General features: G+C 29.9%; 1 protein-coding gene and 1 pseudogene across 1 annotated transcript; one reads left to right on the top strand and one right to left on the bottom strand.

Annotated features, from left to right (window-relative positions):
* Window positions 1-1138: 1138 nt before the first annotated feature.
* Window positions 1139-4310, top strand: LOC113382240 (putative cysteine proteinase CG12163; the record flags this gene model as incomplete). Its single annotated transcript, XM_026620747.1, has 5 exons — window positions 1139-1277; window positions 1670-1934; window positions 2238-2416; window positions 2493-2609; window positions 3587-4310. Coding segments are annotated over 5 exons (864 nt in total), but the record flags the coding sequence as incomplete, so codon positions are not given.
* Window positions 4311-5897: 1587 nt separating this feature from the next.
* Window positions 5898-15308, bottom strand: LOC113382241 (annotated as a pseudogene).
* Window positions 15309-15508: the final 200 nt, after the last annotated feature.

Below are 15508 nucleotides of genomic sequence, written 5' to 3'. Positions count from 1 at the left end.
ATTAAAATCGGCTAGCTTGCTTTCGCCAAAAATAATCAGTACGTCTCATTATCAATACGAATCGAATGTTTTTTGAATAATTGAAATCGGTTGAACTGTGTTCCCGAAATCGTCGACGAATATTATTTGTATCCGTACACATACATCCATTTTTTCTAAGGTATGCCAAAATGTTCAGAAGGTTTTGAAACGTAAAGATATATAAAAAATTTCATTTTCGATTTTTTTGCGATTACTATAAACTTACCCCACGGGAATTTAATAATATTTTTGTAAAAATGTTTTCTACTGAATTTCAGAAATTTGATTTGCTAAATTTATGTTCTCTTGACGTTTCAAGTCATTCTGAATCATTTCAAATCAAAATTAGAAAAAGTATGTGTGTTCGGGTGTAGGCAAAATTTGATCTTTCGTCAAAGTTTTCTCAAGCACAGATATCAAAATGTTAAAACCCAGTTGATGAAATATCATAACATTTAAACTATTTATCGAATATAACTAATATGAAATTTGTACAAAATTGTTATATCCGCAATGTCAACTCGATATCCTTATAAATCACTCATACTAATAAATTGATTTCTTATTGGTTTAGTCAATTATTTTCACATATCAAAAAGTTCATGCAACATGTCTTTAAAGCAAAATGACACTTACACCTGGTTTTATATTACTATTATACTAAGGGGCATAAGAAGTTTGAGAAAGCTATACTCTAAAAGGTTTGGTCGTGTTTCCATACAGAATTGGCCCTACCCTGGAATTTAAATGATTTTGATGCCATTTCATGGCATGCTATAAAATGGCATTAAAATCATTTAAATTATAGGGTGGGGCCAATTTTGAATGGAAACACGACGAAATCTATTGTACTAATATTTTTTATTAGGGATATAAATGGCATATTTTTCTTATTGGACATATATTGATATTTTTGTTGATAGGCAAAAATTAATAATATAATATTTCATTATTTTAAATTATCTTATAAATATTGTCTAGAAATATCATAATATTGATAATACTCAACTATATTTTTAATAAAAAATTGTAAGTGATATTTAACTTTGTTTATTGTAGAAGTGAGGAAAATAACAAGACTTTAAAATTTTTCCTAATGCAATTTGTTTCATTTTAGGAAAATTTGAAACGTATCGAGAGATTGAATCGCGGTGAATTGGGTACAGCCCATTATGGTATCACTCTATTTTCCGATTTGACTCCTGAAGAATTCAAGTCGCGACATACAGGACTTTTACCAAGAACTCAGCGGTCAGGTAAATATTTGCCTAAAGATTTTAATATTTAATTTATAATAGTATTTAAAAAATTGTTAACGAAATATCAAATCAATGTAAATATTTTTGTTTTTACATGGCCAAAAAAAAATCATTCTGTTCCATTTGATTATTCTTTTAAATCATCCGAATTTAAAAGTTTATCGATTCATTTATTTATATCTTATTATTATGATAGTAATAGGTTAATTGTTTTCATACACTTAAACTGAAATTGATTGAGTTATATGAAAGCTGTTGAAATAATTCCAATAGTCGTGTGCAAAGCATTCCAATAGTCAATGCAAGCATTTATATATTTTTATACCATTTATTATCATATTTGTAGTTAATTAATTTGTTTGCTGCTATATTTTATGTTTTTATTTCAGATAATGAATTACCTCATGCTTCTGCACAAATTCCTAGCGACATATTTCTTCCCGAGTCTTTTGATTGGAGAGATCATGGTGCTGTTACAAAAGTTAAAGACCAGGGAAGCTGCGGAAGTTGCTGGGCTTTCAGTGTCACTGGTAACATAGAAGGCCTTGAAGCTATAAGATCTGGAAAACTGCAAGAATTTTCAGAGCAAGAATTAGTGGATTGTGATTCTATTGATGATGGATGTGGTGGAGGCTTACCAGACAATGCTTACAAGTTAGCAAACTTAATATATTTTTCTTGATTTTTTCATATATGAATAGTGTTTTGGTAGTGAAAATTTTTATATACATTTCTATCGTTTTGTCTAATAATTGAATATTTATATAATAAAATTAATTTGAATATAACTAAGTGATCTGGAGATAACTTTCTGTCTATTTATGATTTTACATTTTATATGTTTATTTTATGTCAAATTGGTCTACATTAATTGAAGTTATCTTTAAATGATACTTTAATCAGTAGATAATTGTTACCTAAGTTTATTTGCAATTGTAATTAAACAATATTGTTTAGAGCCATTGAGCAGCTGGGAGGCTTAGAATCCGAATCGGACTACCCATATGAAGGTAAAAAAGAAAAATGTCATTTCGATCCCTCAGCAACTCGAGTTCAAGTGAGCGGAGCTGTTGATTTACCACAAAATGAAACTGAAATTGCGTTGTGGCTTGTGAAGAATGGACCCATATCTATTGGTAAGCTTAATAAAATACATATATTTAAATTGTTCATGTCACAATATTCTAATAAAAAACATTTGTAAAACATTAGGCATCAATGCTAATGCTATGCAGTTCTATCGTGGAGGAGTATCTCATCCTTGGAAGATCTTGTGCAAGCCTTCTAGTTTGGATCACGGAGTACTTATTGTGGGCTATGGCGTACATAGTAAGTAATTTTTTGACCGTTTTTAATATTATCCATGGCCAGTAAGTAAGTGCGGATTTTTGTCAGAAACTTAAATACATTTTTTCATAAAACTAAATAGCTTTATTCTGTAATGTATTGTATATGTTCTTAAATGACTTTCGTCATCTTAAAAACAGCATCATTATACTAGTATATCATTTTCATAAAACTTTTGGCTTTTATTAGTAAAAAAGTGAAACAGAGACAATTTGGCACCATAATAATCATTAAATTTTTTACCTTTAATTTTTATAAAGATTGAGACAAAAAGTAATCAGAAGGTACAACACCAGGATTATATGATAAATGTAGTTAAACATCCCGAATGGCCAAAGAAATCATGTCAATATTGAATAAATCACTGTGTTGTTTAATTTCGTTAGTTGTTCTACATTAGAATTGATTTGTTTGGTTGGATGGTAAGAGTAAAAGTAGACAACAAAGTAGAGCGCAAAACTTTTTGTGAGCTTAAGGTACTTAAATGTACAGTTGTAATAAATATTGTAATTAAAAAAAAGGTTCTGAAGCTAGCACTATTTCATTCACAGCATTAACTTTGCAGAAAAAAGTCAAAATATGACAAGTTTTCGATTTTTTTTTTATATATACTCAGGCAGACAGAAGTGCCTGGTATGAGAGATTATGAAAACAGTTTACATAATTTATACATTTCATACCTATTTCATTAATATAATATCTATTATAATTAAAATATCTTTATTGTATTTGATTTTGCATCTTTGCCTAATATCCAATAACAAAAAGTATTTACAATTGAACTACGTCAGAAAACCTGAAAATTCAATTACAACCATATAGGAGTGAAAGCCGCACTTACTTAATTGCCAACCTGATGCATCCCTTTTGAAATCGTATAAAATGTTTAACTTCCCGAAGGAAACGTTTATGTTTTCATTAAAAAATCCGATTCGCTAAAATTGAAAATATTATTTCAGCATATCCAAAATTCAACAAGACTATGCCATACTGGATCATAAAAAATTCCTGGGGTCCCCGCTGGGGCGAACAAGGATATTACCGAGTATACCGTGGTGATGGAACTTGCGGAGTGGACCAAATGGCTACTTCAGCGGTTTTGGATAAACCAGTTGTTAACTAGACAAAAATACACCAAGTGCCAAATATGATCCTGTCCAAACCTTTCCATGTTTATAAGTAGTCTCCAAACAAATTATCTTCGGCGACTGAAATATTGGACAACTTGCATGCATTTTTGACTATTTTAAATTAAACAGTTCAGCATTATTTATGACTGGCAGAATAACAGAGGCAAAACAAACAAATGTCGATCAAATATTACAATTCGATGTGCTCTTAATTTGCATAAATATAGATATTATAACTAATTCAAAAAGCAATCTGCTATTAAAATGAGGATATAAAGGAGCAAGTCGTTCAGTTTTCCTTTCAACATGTTAAAATATCGATCAACATAAGAATACTCTTTAGAATTAATAAAATGATATTTGAATCTACTCTCTTAATTAGGGACATGCATTGATTATTGATAGAAGTAGTGATTACTACTGAAGCTGAAAGCAAATGGAGGGAATATAAAAAAGAATTGATTTATTTGTGATGGGACAGAATAGAAAATATAATCAACTATAAACTAGTATTTGGCAAATTTATAAATGAAATTGTATATATAATTCCATACACAGCATTTGATAAAAAAAAATTGATATTTTTTCTTAAATATCATTTTCAAGGAACTTTAATAATCACTACTTCCTACCAATAAAAATATAACAACGTGTAAGTAATATTAATTATGAATATAATCTATTGGAACCCCAATGGATTATTTTGGTGTTTACTTATATGTACTTTTCATTACTATTTCATATTTGGAGATTAGGCTCTTTTAATACTCAATAAAATGTTCATAAAATTGTAGCAGAATGAACTGATATTAGCTAAATTAATATAAATATTAGTCTTGGACATGAAAAATATATTGAACGACATATCTCATTATTTGTGATATTACTGGTTTGGATCTGGATGTTTTTTATTATATCATATGATATGGTTTTGATATTACTAATGAATACTTATACAAATAATGGTTAATTTCAAGTGTTCGATTTATAACTTCAATATTCATGGCTGGCTATATTATTATGCCATACACAGATAACAATTTTGTTGATGGCATGATAAATATAACTTCTTATAATTAATATTGCAGATTAAACTAATGGTATACTCTTTTTGCCATCAGCATTTTTTATTGATTGAATACAACAGATTGTTAAATAATATTTCCAATCAATAATTGTGATGGTTTATTTCTACTAGATTTGAAAATCATTTGATTATGATTTAAACATATAAAACCGTTAAATCTCGTTTTAATTATTTGATAATAGTGCTGAATTACACATTGTAGCCATTATATTAAACAAATATTCAAATACTTATTAGTCAAAATTAGTTGTTACTATAATTTAATTTAAATATTGTGCAATTTTATGTAGTATAATTTAGAAATTTATTATTAAACACGTGTTTTATTGTGAATAAAATATAAGAGATTTATGGGAACTTTTTCAATAACTGAAATTGAGCTGCTTTGACATTTTTTTATTATGATGAATACGTTTTTGAAATCCATATTTATATTTTATTAATTGTACCTAATGCTTGTGATACTAATCTGATTTTTTTATTCTTAAATACTCTGGGGCAACAAGTGAGAAATAAATATAGAAAAATAAATGAAATTGTAGAAAATAACAATTAATATATCAACTAATTGTAATAATATGCCAAAGGAACAATCCAAAATCTTTGTATGTAATGTTACTATAGATGTTGTGTGCTAAATTTTATATGAATATGCCGCCATAATATATATTAGGTTTTCTATTTTAATAATATACATATCGCTTGATGTACTTTAAAAACTGGTTTCATTTTTTTGTCTGACTTCCATATTTTTGTCATAATATTATCTATTACAGTGTGATCTTTTCATTTTTTGATATTTTTATATGTGTAACAATTATTAATCATAACTACTATTTCATGAAAACAACTTTTAATATTTACAATAAATACAAATCATATATTAGTAGTTCTTCAGTGACTACTGAAGGTTAATGATGAATTCTTTTAAAAACTTCGTATGAACTCACATTTCAAGTAAATCATTCAATAATTCACTATCATATCTGAAACACACTTATTTCTCTTTTGCATATTTTATTCACATCATTTTCTTTCATTTTTAAATTGCTCATTTCTTGTAGTATTAGCTATTTATTTCATAATAATATTTCCAAGTAACAATTATCTTCTATTAGTCACTGACCCTGATGTGTTTTTAGATGAATCATCCAAAACTTTAATTGTAAGTGAACCCTTGCAGCCGTTCTTCCAAACTTTTCCATCTTCATCGATGATAGTTGCTTCGATATTTGCTACCCATAATCCTGGATTTCCTAAAGTCAACAAAAAACTCCCCGAGAAATAGTCATGGTTAGGCTTAACAGTCTGAGATAAAAATTGACTCGCATCTGATGGCTTTACATCAATATTTGCGCCCAGCTTAGTTTGGAGCACTGAATTCAATGTTAGATGTATCTGCGCCACTGTGCGAAAAGTAGATTTTGCCGCCAGTGTGTATTGGACTATACCTTCAACTTTTACTACTAGATGGGTATTTGGAACATGATTTATGGGTTCTCCTTGAACTCTGGGGACAGGAGTGATATTCAGTTTCAACGAAGTACTTTGAAGAACCTGGAAGAAAAATCTAGGCATGCAGAATGGTGCCGCGCATAAGAGCGCTACTTGTTCTAATAAACTTGCGCAGTTTTTAGGAGTTATCATTTTAGCAACACCTGGTACAAGACTTGCCTGAAATTTGTCAGATATATCCATTATCATGTTGCAATGTTGAAGCAAACTGCGTCTTTCTGGATTTGTAATATAGCTTGTGGTTAGTTGTTCAAAATGAACATCTCTGGTGTAACACATACGTTCTATGGAAGTGGCAAGAACATTACTTCGGTACCTCAACAATTGCAGTAAATCCAAAGTAGCAGGGTCTGCATCAAATGATTTTTGATACAAATTTATATATGCTTCCTCATTTTTCTTAAGCAAGGTAACACATTTACGAAGTTCCACAATTATTGGTCCATATCTTAACAATTCATCTTTGTTAACTTGTGCGACGGACTGGCTGATATAAGCCGGAGGCGTGTAGACCAAATAACAGCATAATGTCACTTGCAGCAAAGTTTGTAAGAACTCTAATCTTAGTTTTAAATAATCTATTTGAAAAGACATAGGTATAGCTGTAGAACTAGCAGCTGTCATAGCGGTCACGGCACGATTGTAGTGAATTATAGATTGATTTAAGATATCGGGTATGCATCTATTCGTTGATGCATTCACACCTTCGAGGTCTGAAATGTATACAATCTATAATTAACTAGATGCACCAGAAACAATATCACAATTGGCTAATTAATAAGGAAACAACTATAAAGCCATAAATAAATATAAATGTACCAATAACAATTATTTTAAAATGTACTTATTTTTGCGCGCTAAAAGAGTGCTCTTGATAATATGTATGATGGAACAGCTTTATATTACAAACTATTACTAATTTTGATATTATATAATTGATAGTGATGCCAACTCGAATCAAGTGATTCGAATCATTCGAATCAAGCCCTTAACAACCCGATTCGAAATATTTACTGTGATACGATATGCATGAACATAAATTTTAATAAATATGAATATAGAAGTGAATTAAATCATGCAAGCCACTCGGCTTCTATCGACTCATTAGAGATACTCGCATAATCCGTATAAATCCAATCATTCGAGTTACTCGATTGCACACAAGCCATTCAACTTCTGAACACATGTGCAGATACAACAGCGACTTTGTGTTCCTCGATAGCTCCTTGTGTTTGTGAAATATTAATACTTAATTTTGATCATAGATATGTATTTTAGAGACCATAATTAATTCAATAGATTCAAAACATGATTTATCATTGTTTTTATAATATATGTAGTAATATGGATTTTAAATGTTATCAGAATAAACCTCTATTATGAAATCATTGATTAAAATTTTGAATATAAAATTTCCTTTAAACAATTATTAAACATCAGCAGGCAAGTAAATCATTATGCAAGTAATGGTAAAATTACGACAATGAAATAATAGCAATCTTTATGATCATGGACTGACTTTTTTCGCCATTGCACTTTACATTCAGCTTTCGGTTTAGACAAATAAATTAAACACACTATCAAATGAACCATAATTCTAAATATTGTTATGATTTGGTGATGCAGAAATGCTTCGTCATATATTATTCTAAATCTAAACTAAGTTGAAAATATATAGTCCAAGAGCCCGTGGGCGGATGACAGTATGTATTTTACGACACCTGAGATTTTGTGCATCGATTCCTCTATACCTATCCTACATGAAATGGGGACTGACTAAGCCCAAAGTGGCGGACACAGCTACTGCGCAGCTGGTAAAGGTACCTTTTTTTCGCCCATATCCGAACCATTTTACGACGGTTGTCGTTTCGAAAATTTGAAAATATAATATTATTACTATCGTAAAATACCAATGGCAGACGATTATCGCGCGGTTAACATGGTGGCAGACGATTTTGAAAATGCAGAAAAAAAATTTTTTTGAATGTATTTTACGATGTCTGCCATTTACATATTTTATTCCTTATAGTATCAAAACCTTATATTTATCACGGCAGACGTGTACCTAGTGGACCAACATCAGCAGAGTTAAAAAACTCAGCTACCATTTGGCCTGATAGTATGCATAAATCTCCATGTTTTATTTGTTAGTTTATATGTGACATTTAATAATGTTGATGAGCGGAAAAAAGATTTTTTACGCTAAATTCGTAAAGATTAAAGTATACAAACGATAACAACAATTATTGTATATATATATATATATATATATATATATATATATATACTTTCTTTATTTATTATAATCTCGGAGCCATATCTCGCTTTTGATGATTCCTCATCATCCGCTAAATCAGATTCTATAAAATAATAAATCAGATGTAAAATAAAAATTATTTGAAAATCCAACTGAAGATGTTTGATAAAGACATGATTCTCCGACCATACTTTAATGCGCCCAACAATGTTGGTTGCTTGTTATAGATATTATTCCTAATATAGTTATAGTGGGCTCTTAAAAATTGTTGATAAAACACGAGATTGAACTTGCACCAAAATTTAGAATTTTTTCTGCTGAATTGTTCATTGACATTGCAAACTTTATAGTTATTAATGAACAGTTTGTACCGTCCAAGAACCACGTCATTTAGGTCCTTTTGCATTATATATTTGGCAAATATCTTAGGTGGTTTCCTGTTAAATTTTCTTTTTTGCTAAACCGAGTGTAGCAAACCCTTGTTGAAGATCGATATTTTTTATTTAAATTTTGTTAATTTATTTGAATTTCTGAGACTGTCAATTATACAATGATAATCACAAATGTCCAATCGTGTGTTGTTGAAGATTTTTGTTGTACTTCACATGAAGAACCTGACACAAACATTATCAATAACGCGCGTAACATCGCTGAGCATATCGTTGCAATATTCCTATTAGAGCCTTCGATACTGCAAAATATCAGTATAATATTGGTTATATGAATTGGTAATATGACATAACTAAGAAATATAGTAATTCAAATATTTGGATGCTAAATGGGGTTGAAAATAACCATATTAACATCACGAAGTGAACTGGTTAGTTGTTTGCCAGAATTTCAATTTGTTGTCATGCTTTTACTGGTTGTGATTTCAATCCAGCCTTCTTTAACAAAAAAAAGACCTTACAATTCTCTGAAAAAAATCGATCTTCAACAAATGTTTGCTACGCTTAACAAAGAACCCACATACAATATCTTTTTAATACTATTCAGCTTAATTTTTTAAGTATGGTCGGAGAATCTCGTCTTTATCAAACATCTTCAGTTGGATTTTCAAATAATTTTTATTTTACATCTGATTTATTATTTTATAGAATCTGATTCAGCGGATGATGAGGAATCATCAAAAGCGAGATATGGCTCCGAGATTATAATAAATAAAGAAAGTATATATATATATATATATATATATATATATATAATATTGTATAACTTTATTTTTATACAATATTTTGAAATTAGACTAAAATAAATAAAAAAATAGAATAAACATTACAATAATTGTTGTTATCGTTTGTATACTTTAATCTTTACGAATTTAGCGTAAAAAATCTTTTTTCCGCTCATCAACATTATTAAATGTCACATATAAACTAACAAATATTAATTTGTTTTATCATTATGAAAGAATTGCTTATATCGGTATAAAACATGGAGATTTATGCATACTATCAGGCCAAATGGTAGCTGAGTTTTTTAACTCTGCTGATGTTGGTCCACTAGGTACACGTAGGGCTTTCAAAACCGTATTAAAATCTGAATACCGGTATTCGATATTTGAAATTTGTAATACCGGGATCCCGGTATTAATACCGGTATTATCAATGAAAATTTTACTAGTCATATTTTTAGTTACTGCAGTTGTTTTATTGACATATTAACATTATTATTGTTTTAAAATGAGTACATATTAATTATTTTATCACATAAATAATAAGAGTAGATAGATACAAGAAAAAACTTGCAAGTAAACAATTATATATTAACTTCTATATTACACTTTACATATAATAGGCTCGTATGGAATTATAAATTTAATAACTTATATTTTGTTTATTAAAATATGTTTCTAAAAATTATAAACAATCAATTGCTCAATCTTCAAGCGAGGGCCGAATTTTAGTACAAATATAACACGCCGAAAAAGTCTTTCCTCATGCTACACTTGTCGGCACAATTGTCATAAAGAATAATACGAGTACATGATTAGTCGATATGAATTAGTACTTAGTATAGGGTATTTAGTTTATAAACAAATCATAAATAGATATCAGCACTTCACAAAGGCTTATAGAAAATTATTGTATTTACTGATTGCCTAATAAATAAATAAAATTATTCTATATGAACGATTTCTAAGCATCTGCAACGAGACCAATATTATCATTGATTATCAAACAATTTATCACTCAATGATTTGACTTGTAAATTTTTATAAGTTATAAAAAATAATGAATACGATAATACGAATGATTGAAAGGAAGATATACATATAGAGTATTATAACGTGTCGACTGTATATTTTGTTTAAAATATCATTGATAACGAATTAGATATGAAGACAATGCACGTGGACGACTAATACTTTGTATAAATGGGTTCCATTCATTAGATCGTATATAATATATAGACAATCGCTTTATCTTGCCGGCATCGACAAGATGTGTCATACTGGACTGAGCCGAGTCGGCAATACACAAATAAAGTGTAAAACTCGTGTATGTGTATTGTGTAAGTTAAATTTTTAACAAAATTTCGTAATCCCGAAATACCGGTATTTTTAGTATCAATACCGGTATTGAACACCGGACAAAAATCGTCCGGGATCCCGGTATTCGGGATCACGGAATCCCGGTATTGTAAGCCCTAGGTACACGTCTGCCGTGATAAATATAAGGTTTTGATACTATAAGGAATAAAATATGTAAATGGCAGACATCGTAAAATACATTCAAAAAAATTTTTTTTCTGCATTTTCAAAATCGTCTGCCACCATGTTAACCGCGCGATAATCGTCTGCCATTGGTATTTTACGATAGTAATAATATTATATTTTCAAATTTTCGAAACGGCAACCGTCGTAAAATGGTTCGGATATGGGCGAAAAAAAGGTACCTTTACCAGCTGCGCAGTAGCTGTGTCCGCCACTTTGGGCTTAGTCAGTCCCCATTTCATGTAGGATAGGTATAGAGGAATCGATGCACAAAATCTCAGGTGTCGTAAAATACATACTGTCATCCGCCCACGGGCTCTTGGTCTAATATTTCAACCGTCTTCAAAATGAAATCATTTTTAATAATATTTGTAATATATTTTTTTGATAGTTTATAATTTTTATTTGGTCAAGTATATTGGTGAAACTCAACCATTTTTAACTTCTCGAAGGAGAAGTTTATGTTTTCATCAAAGAGGCCTATCAAAAAATCCGATTTTATGATTTCTCGACGTTTCAAGCCATTCTGAATCGAATGGTACCAAACTTGGAAATATGTGTGTGTGTATATGTGTGTGCGTGTATGTGAACAGATTTTTTGCCGTAAATCGAGGTTTTCTCAAAAACGACTGGACCAATTTCAAAAATTTAAAAGCCATTCGATGTATCTCGATGAGGACTAGCGTTTATCAATTTTGTGCGACGATCGGCCAAGCAGTAAATAGCAAAAAATGAAAATTTTTTCGTCCACGTTTTAGCCCGCAATTCTGAATCGATTTTAAAAATTCAAAACCGTTCGAAAATATTGGTTGGGAATCGTGCTGATTAGTTTTTGGTAAAGATCGACGGGGCCGTTTTCTTGTAATAAAGTGTCAAAAAAGAAATTTCGACGATTTTTATGGATTTTTTTGACGGTAGATACCATAGTCTTATAGATCACACTAAAAAATTACGGACTTACAAGTCGTTTAATTTTAAAAATTCGTTAAAGTTTGAAAAAATTAGTATCGTTTCCTCTAACCTTTCATCAATATTTGCTCAAACACGCCTGAACCGATTTCAGAAATTTAAAAGCCATTTGATGTATCTCAATGAGGACTATCGTTTGTATGTTTTGTGCGACGATATGGCAAGCCGTTTTTTTATAATTTGGAAAAAAGTGTTAAACTTTACGTCCACATTTAAGCTCATACTACCGAATCGATTTTAAAAAATCAAAAACTGTTCGAATCATGTTATTTGGGAATGATACTGATTAGTTTTAGGATTAACCTACCGAGCCGTTTTATTGTAATTAACTGTTGAAAAAAAATTTAAGCCGAATTTCATGGAACTTTTTTGGCGATATATCATGGTTTTATAGAACTTACTGAAATATTATGGTCTTACAACAAATAGTTATTTTAAACATTCATCAAAGTTTGAGAAAATGAGTAGTTTTTTTTTGACTTTTGTTAAAATTAATATTAGACAATTTACTTGGTATAACGATAGAGTACTTGATCTTAATAAACATACTAAACCGTTAAAGTCCTACGGAAACTGGTTCAGTTATAAAAATTATTGATTTGTGAAAATTTGCTTTTAGAAAATTCTCCGAGTTAACGTGTTCGTTCGTTTTCAATTATGTGTAATAAATCCACTCGGAATACTTTTAATCACTCATAAATTAATTTATTTTTAATTGTACCAATACCAACTAATTAACATAAATTTTACATTGATGTTTGTTTTCGTCTTAGCTTTTGTTTGTCAATATTTAGGCTTGATTTGATTCTGATTCGTATCACTCGAATAAGGAAATTTTCGAGTCAGCACACCACTAATATTTAATATCTGTTTCATTTTCTGAAATTTTGTTGTCCAATTATAATCCATATATTAATATATTGACTTGCATAAAATCCTTTTACAAACAAAACTTAGAGTGCAAAAATATATATGCGAGTTAAATAGTATATTTTATAAATATGTAAAACAGAACAGAAAGTAATAGTAAGAGTAATAGAAAGTCTTTACAGAAAGTAATAGTAATAGATATAGTCTTTACTTACAATTGGAAACATTTTCTGCTCCTTGCAAAATGGATTCTCCCAGAGACATTTCGTAAAGGGCATCAAACCAGAAATGTGAATGTTCTGACCATACTTCTTCTGATAAGCATTTCCACAACGGAAAGCTCATCTCATGATGTCCATATCTTGCACAACATCGAGCAATTTTATATTTAGACCATAATGAAACTGTCTCCAAAGTTTTGTTCATTTGCTCTTTGTGTCTAAAATTAGAAATATAGAAAAAACAAAAAAATCAATAACATAGCAATTAAATAATACTTGATAATTACTGAATAATATTAAGAAAAAAGTATATAAAATTGTGAGTTTCGCCAAAATTTTATTTTATGAAACCTTTCATTTTTGAGAAACTAAAAAATACAATATGCATTTATATTAATAATAATTACTCATTTCAAGTTTAGTATAGTAATAGCGATATCTGTAATATCAATGTAAACAATCTTTCAATAAATTGAGTTTCTTTATCATTGGTGTAATTAATATTTGTATTTTTTTCTAGTATTTTCATTATATCAGATAAATAAATCAGTAAGGGATTATCATCTCGTGAATTTGCACTAATTGCAGCTAAAGCTTCAGTGACAAGCAAACATTGTGCAACTGAATATCCAGGTGTCTGGTTCAGCATACCGAACATAAATTTAGTAAAATACTTAGAATAGTTTTCACTTAAAGCAGCAAGCTGAACGGCACATTTTAATATTCGCACTAAAATATTTTCAGTTTTTGCTGTTACTAACTGAACTTCTAACTGATTCTTTATGCTATACTCAACTATTTGTAATTTTAATTCAGCCCCTTTATTCTCTTTATAATAATGCCCTAAAATGCATGGATAACTTCTAAAGCACAGCAGCTTGTCTCTCCATTCGATGAACTAATGAATCAAGCAATAATGTCTGTAAGTGATCAGATTCAGTTATCTTTACTGGCATCCTACAGGAACTATCGGCTAATTTTAAAAGTACCATTAAGATCTTAGATTTTTCTCTTGCGCTGATATTCTATTCATTCCAGCTTGTACTATGGCTTGTATAGCTTCTAAAGGCCATTTTACAGCACCTTTTACTGCAAGATCTTTAAGCATATGCAGCGTTCTAGATCTAACTAAAGTTCTAGGATCTTTAAGGTATAGAAGTAGCAATGAAACTGGGCAGGCACATCAACCATTGTTGATATTGATAATTGCGCGTTAAAGATTCTAAAGTTGTTATGATGAATTCCTCAGCAGGGTATTTTGATAGTAATTCAAACAAAGTGTACGAACTAAAGCAGCCGTTTTGGCATCATGATGCATGTATTGTAGAATTGGAATCAACTGTAGTTTCCTATTATCTGAGGCTGCTTGTCCTTCTATCATATCTGACATTTTACCACACATCGACACAGCAAATGTTTTACTCTGAGCTGCAAAACTGCATAGCTGCTGTTATTGCAGCATCAACTTCCACTGAATTATGACTATCTAAAGATTGGCGAATTGCATGATGGACTTGTTCTTTTCAGGAATAATTCTAGCAACGGCTCCTAGAGTCTAAGAGCCAATCCACGAGCTACTGGGTCATTAGAACTGTACACAATGAAAATACGTCGAACAAACTCATCAATATTTAAAATTTTGTCTAAATGTTTATCAGTTTGTTCACAAACTTTCAATATCCATAACGTAAAATATTATTACCTACACGAAAAACTTCAGCGAGTTTTAATAGTGAAGAGTTAACTAAAATGGGAAATGGATACTTTTCAAATAATCTAGGAGGAAAACGAACAATAGCCTCACATTGATCGCCTATTTTTGTGGCCCTAAGGGCTTTGTCGAGTTCTGTAAGAGCTGTATTTGCATCTTGCTCGGGTTCTCCTAAACCAGATTCTATGTATCTTGTAGCCAACATTTGAAAGTTATCTTAATATTTCACTTGGACAAGTCGTGAAAAAGAATCGAACACATTTAGGTTAGGAAAGGATATTTTATCTCAATAATGATCATAACAGTAAATTGGTCATTAAAATCTAAATAATGATTGAAGCAATATAGTGAAATAATAGAATAGCATTTATGAACTAATTAACGTTCACATAACAAATAAATAAC

The sequence above is a fragment of the Ctenocephalides felis genome, unplaced genomic scaffold (genome assembly GCF_003426905.1).
Source record: "Ctenocephalides felis isolate EL2017-DRISC unplaced genomic scaffold, ASM342690v1 CF-g0.4_SCAFFOLD_03381, whole genome shotgun sequence".
NCBI classification, from domain to species: Eukaryota; Metazoa; Arthropoda; class Insecta; order Siphonaptera; family Pulicidae; genus Ctenocephalides; species Ctenocephalides felis.
Note: the sequence above shows the minus strand (reverse complement) of the source record. Positions and strands in the feature narration are given on the sequence as shown.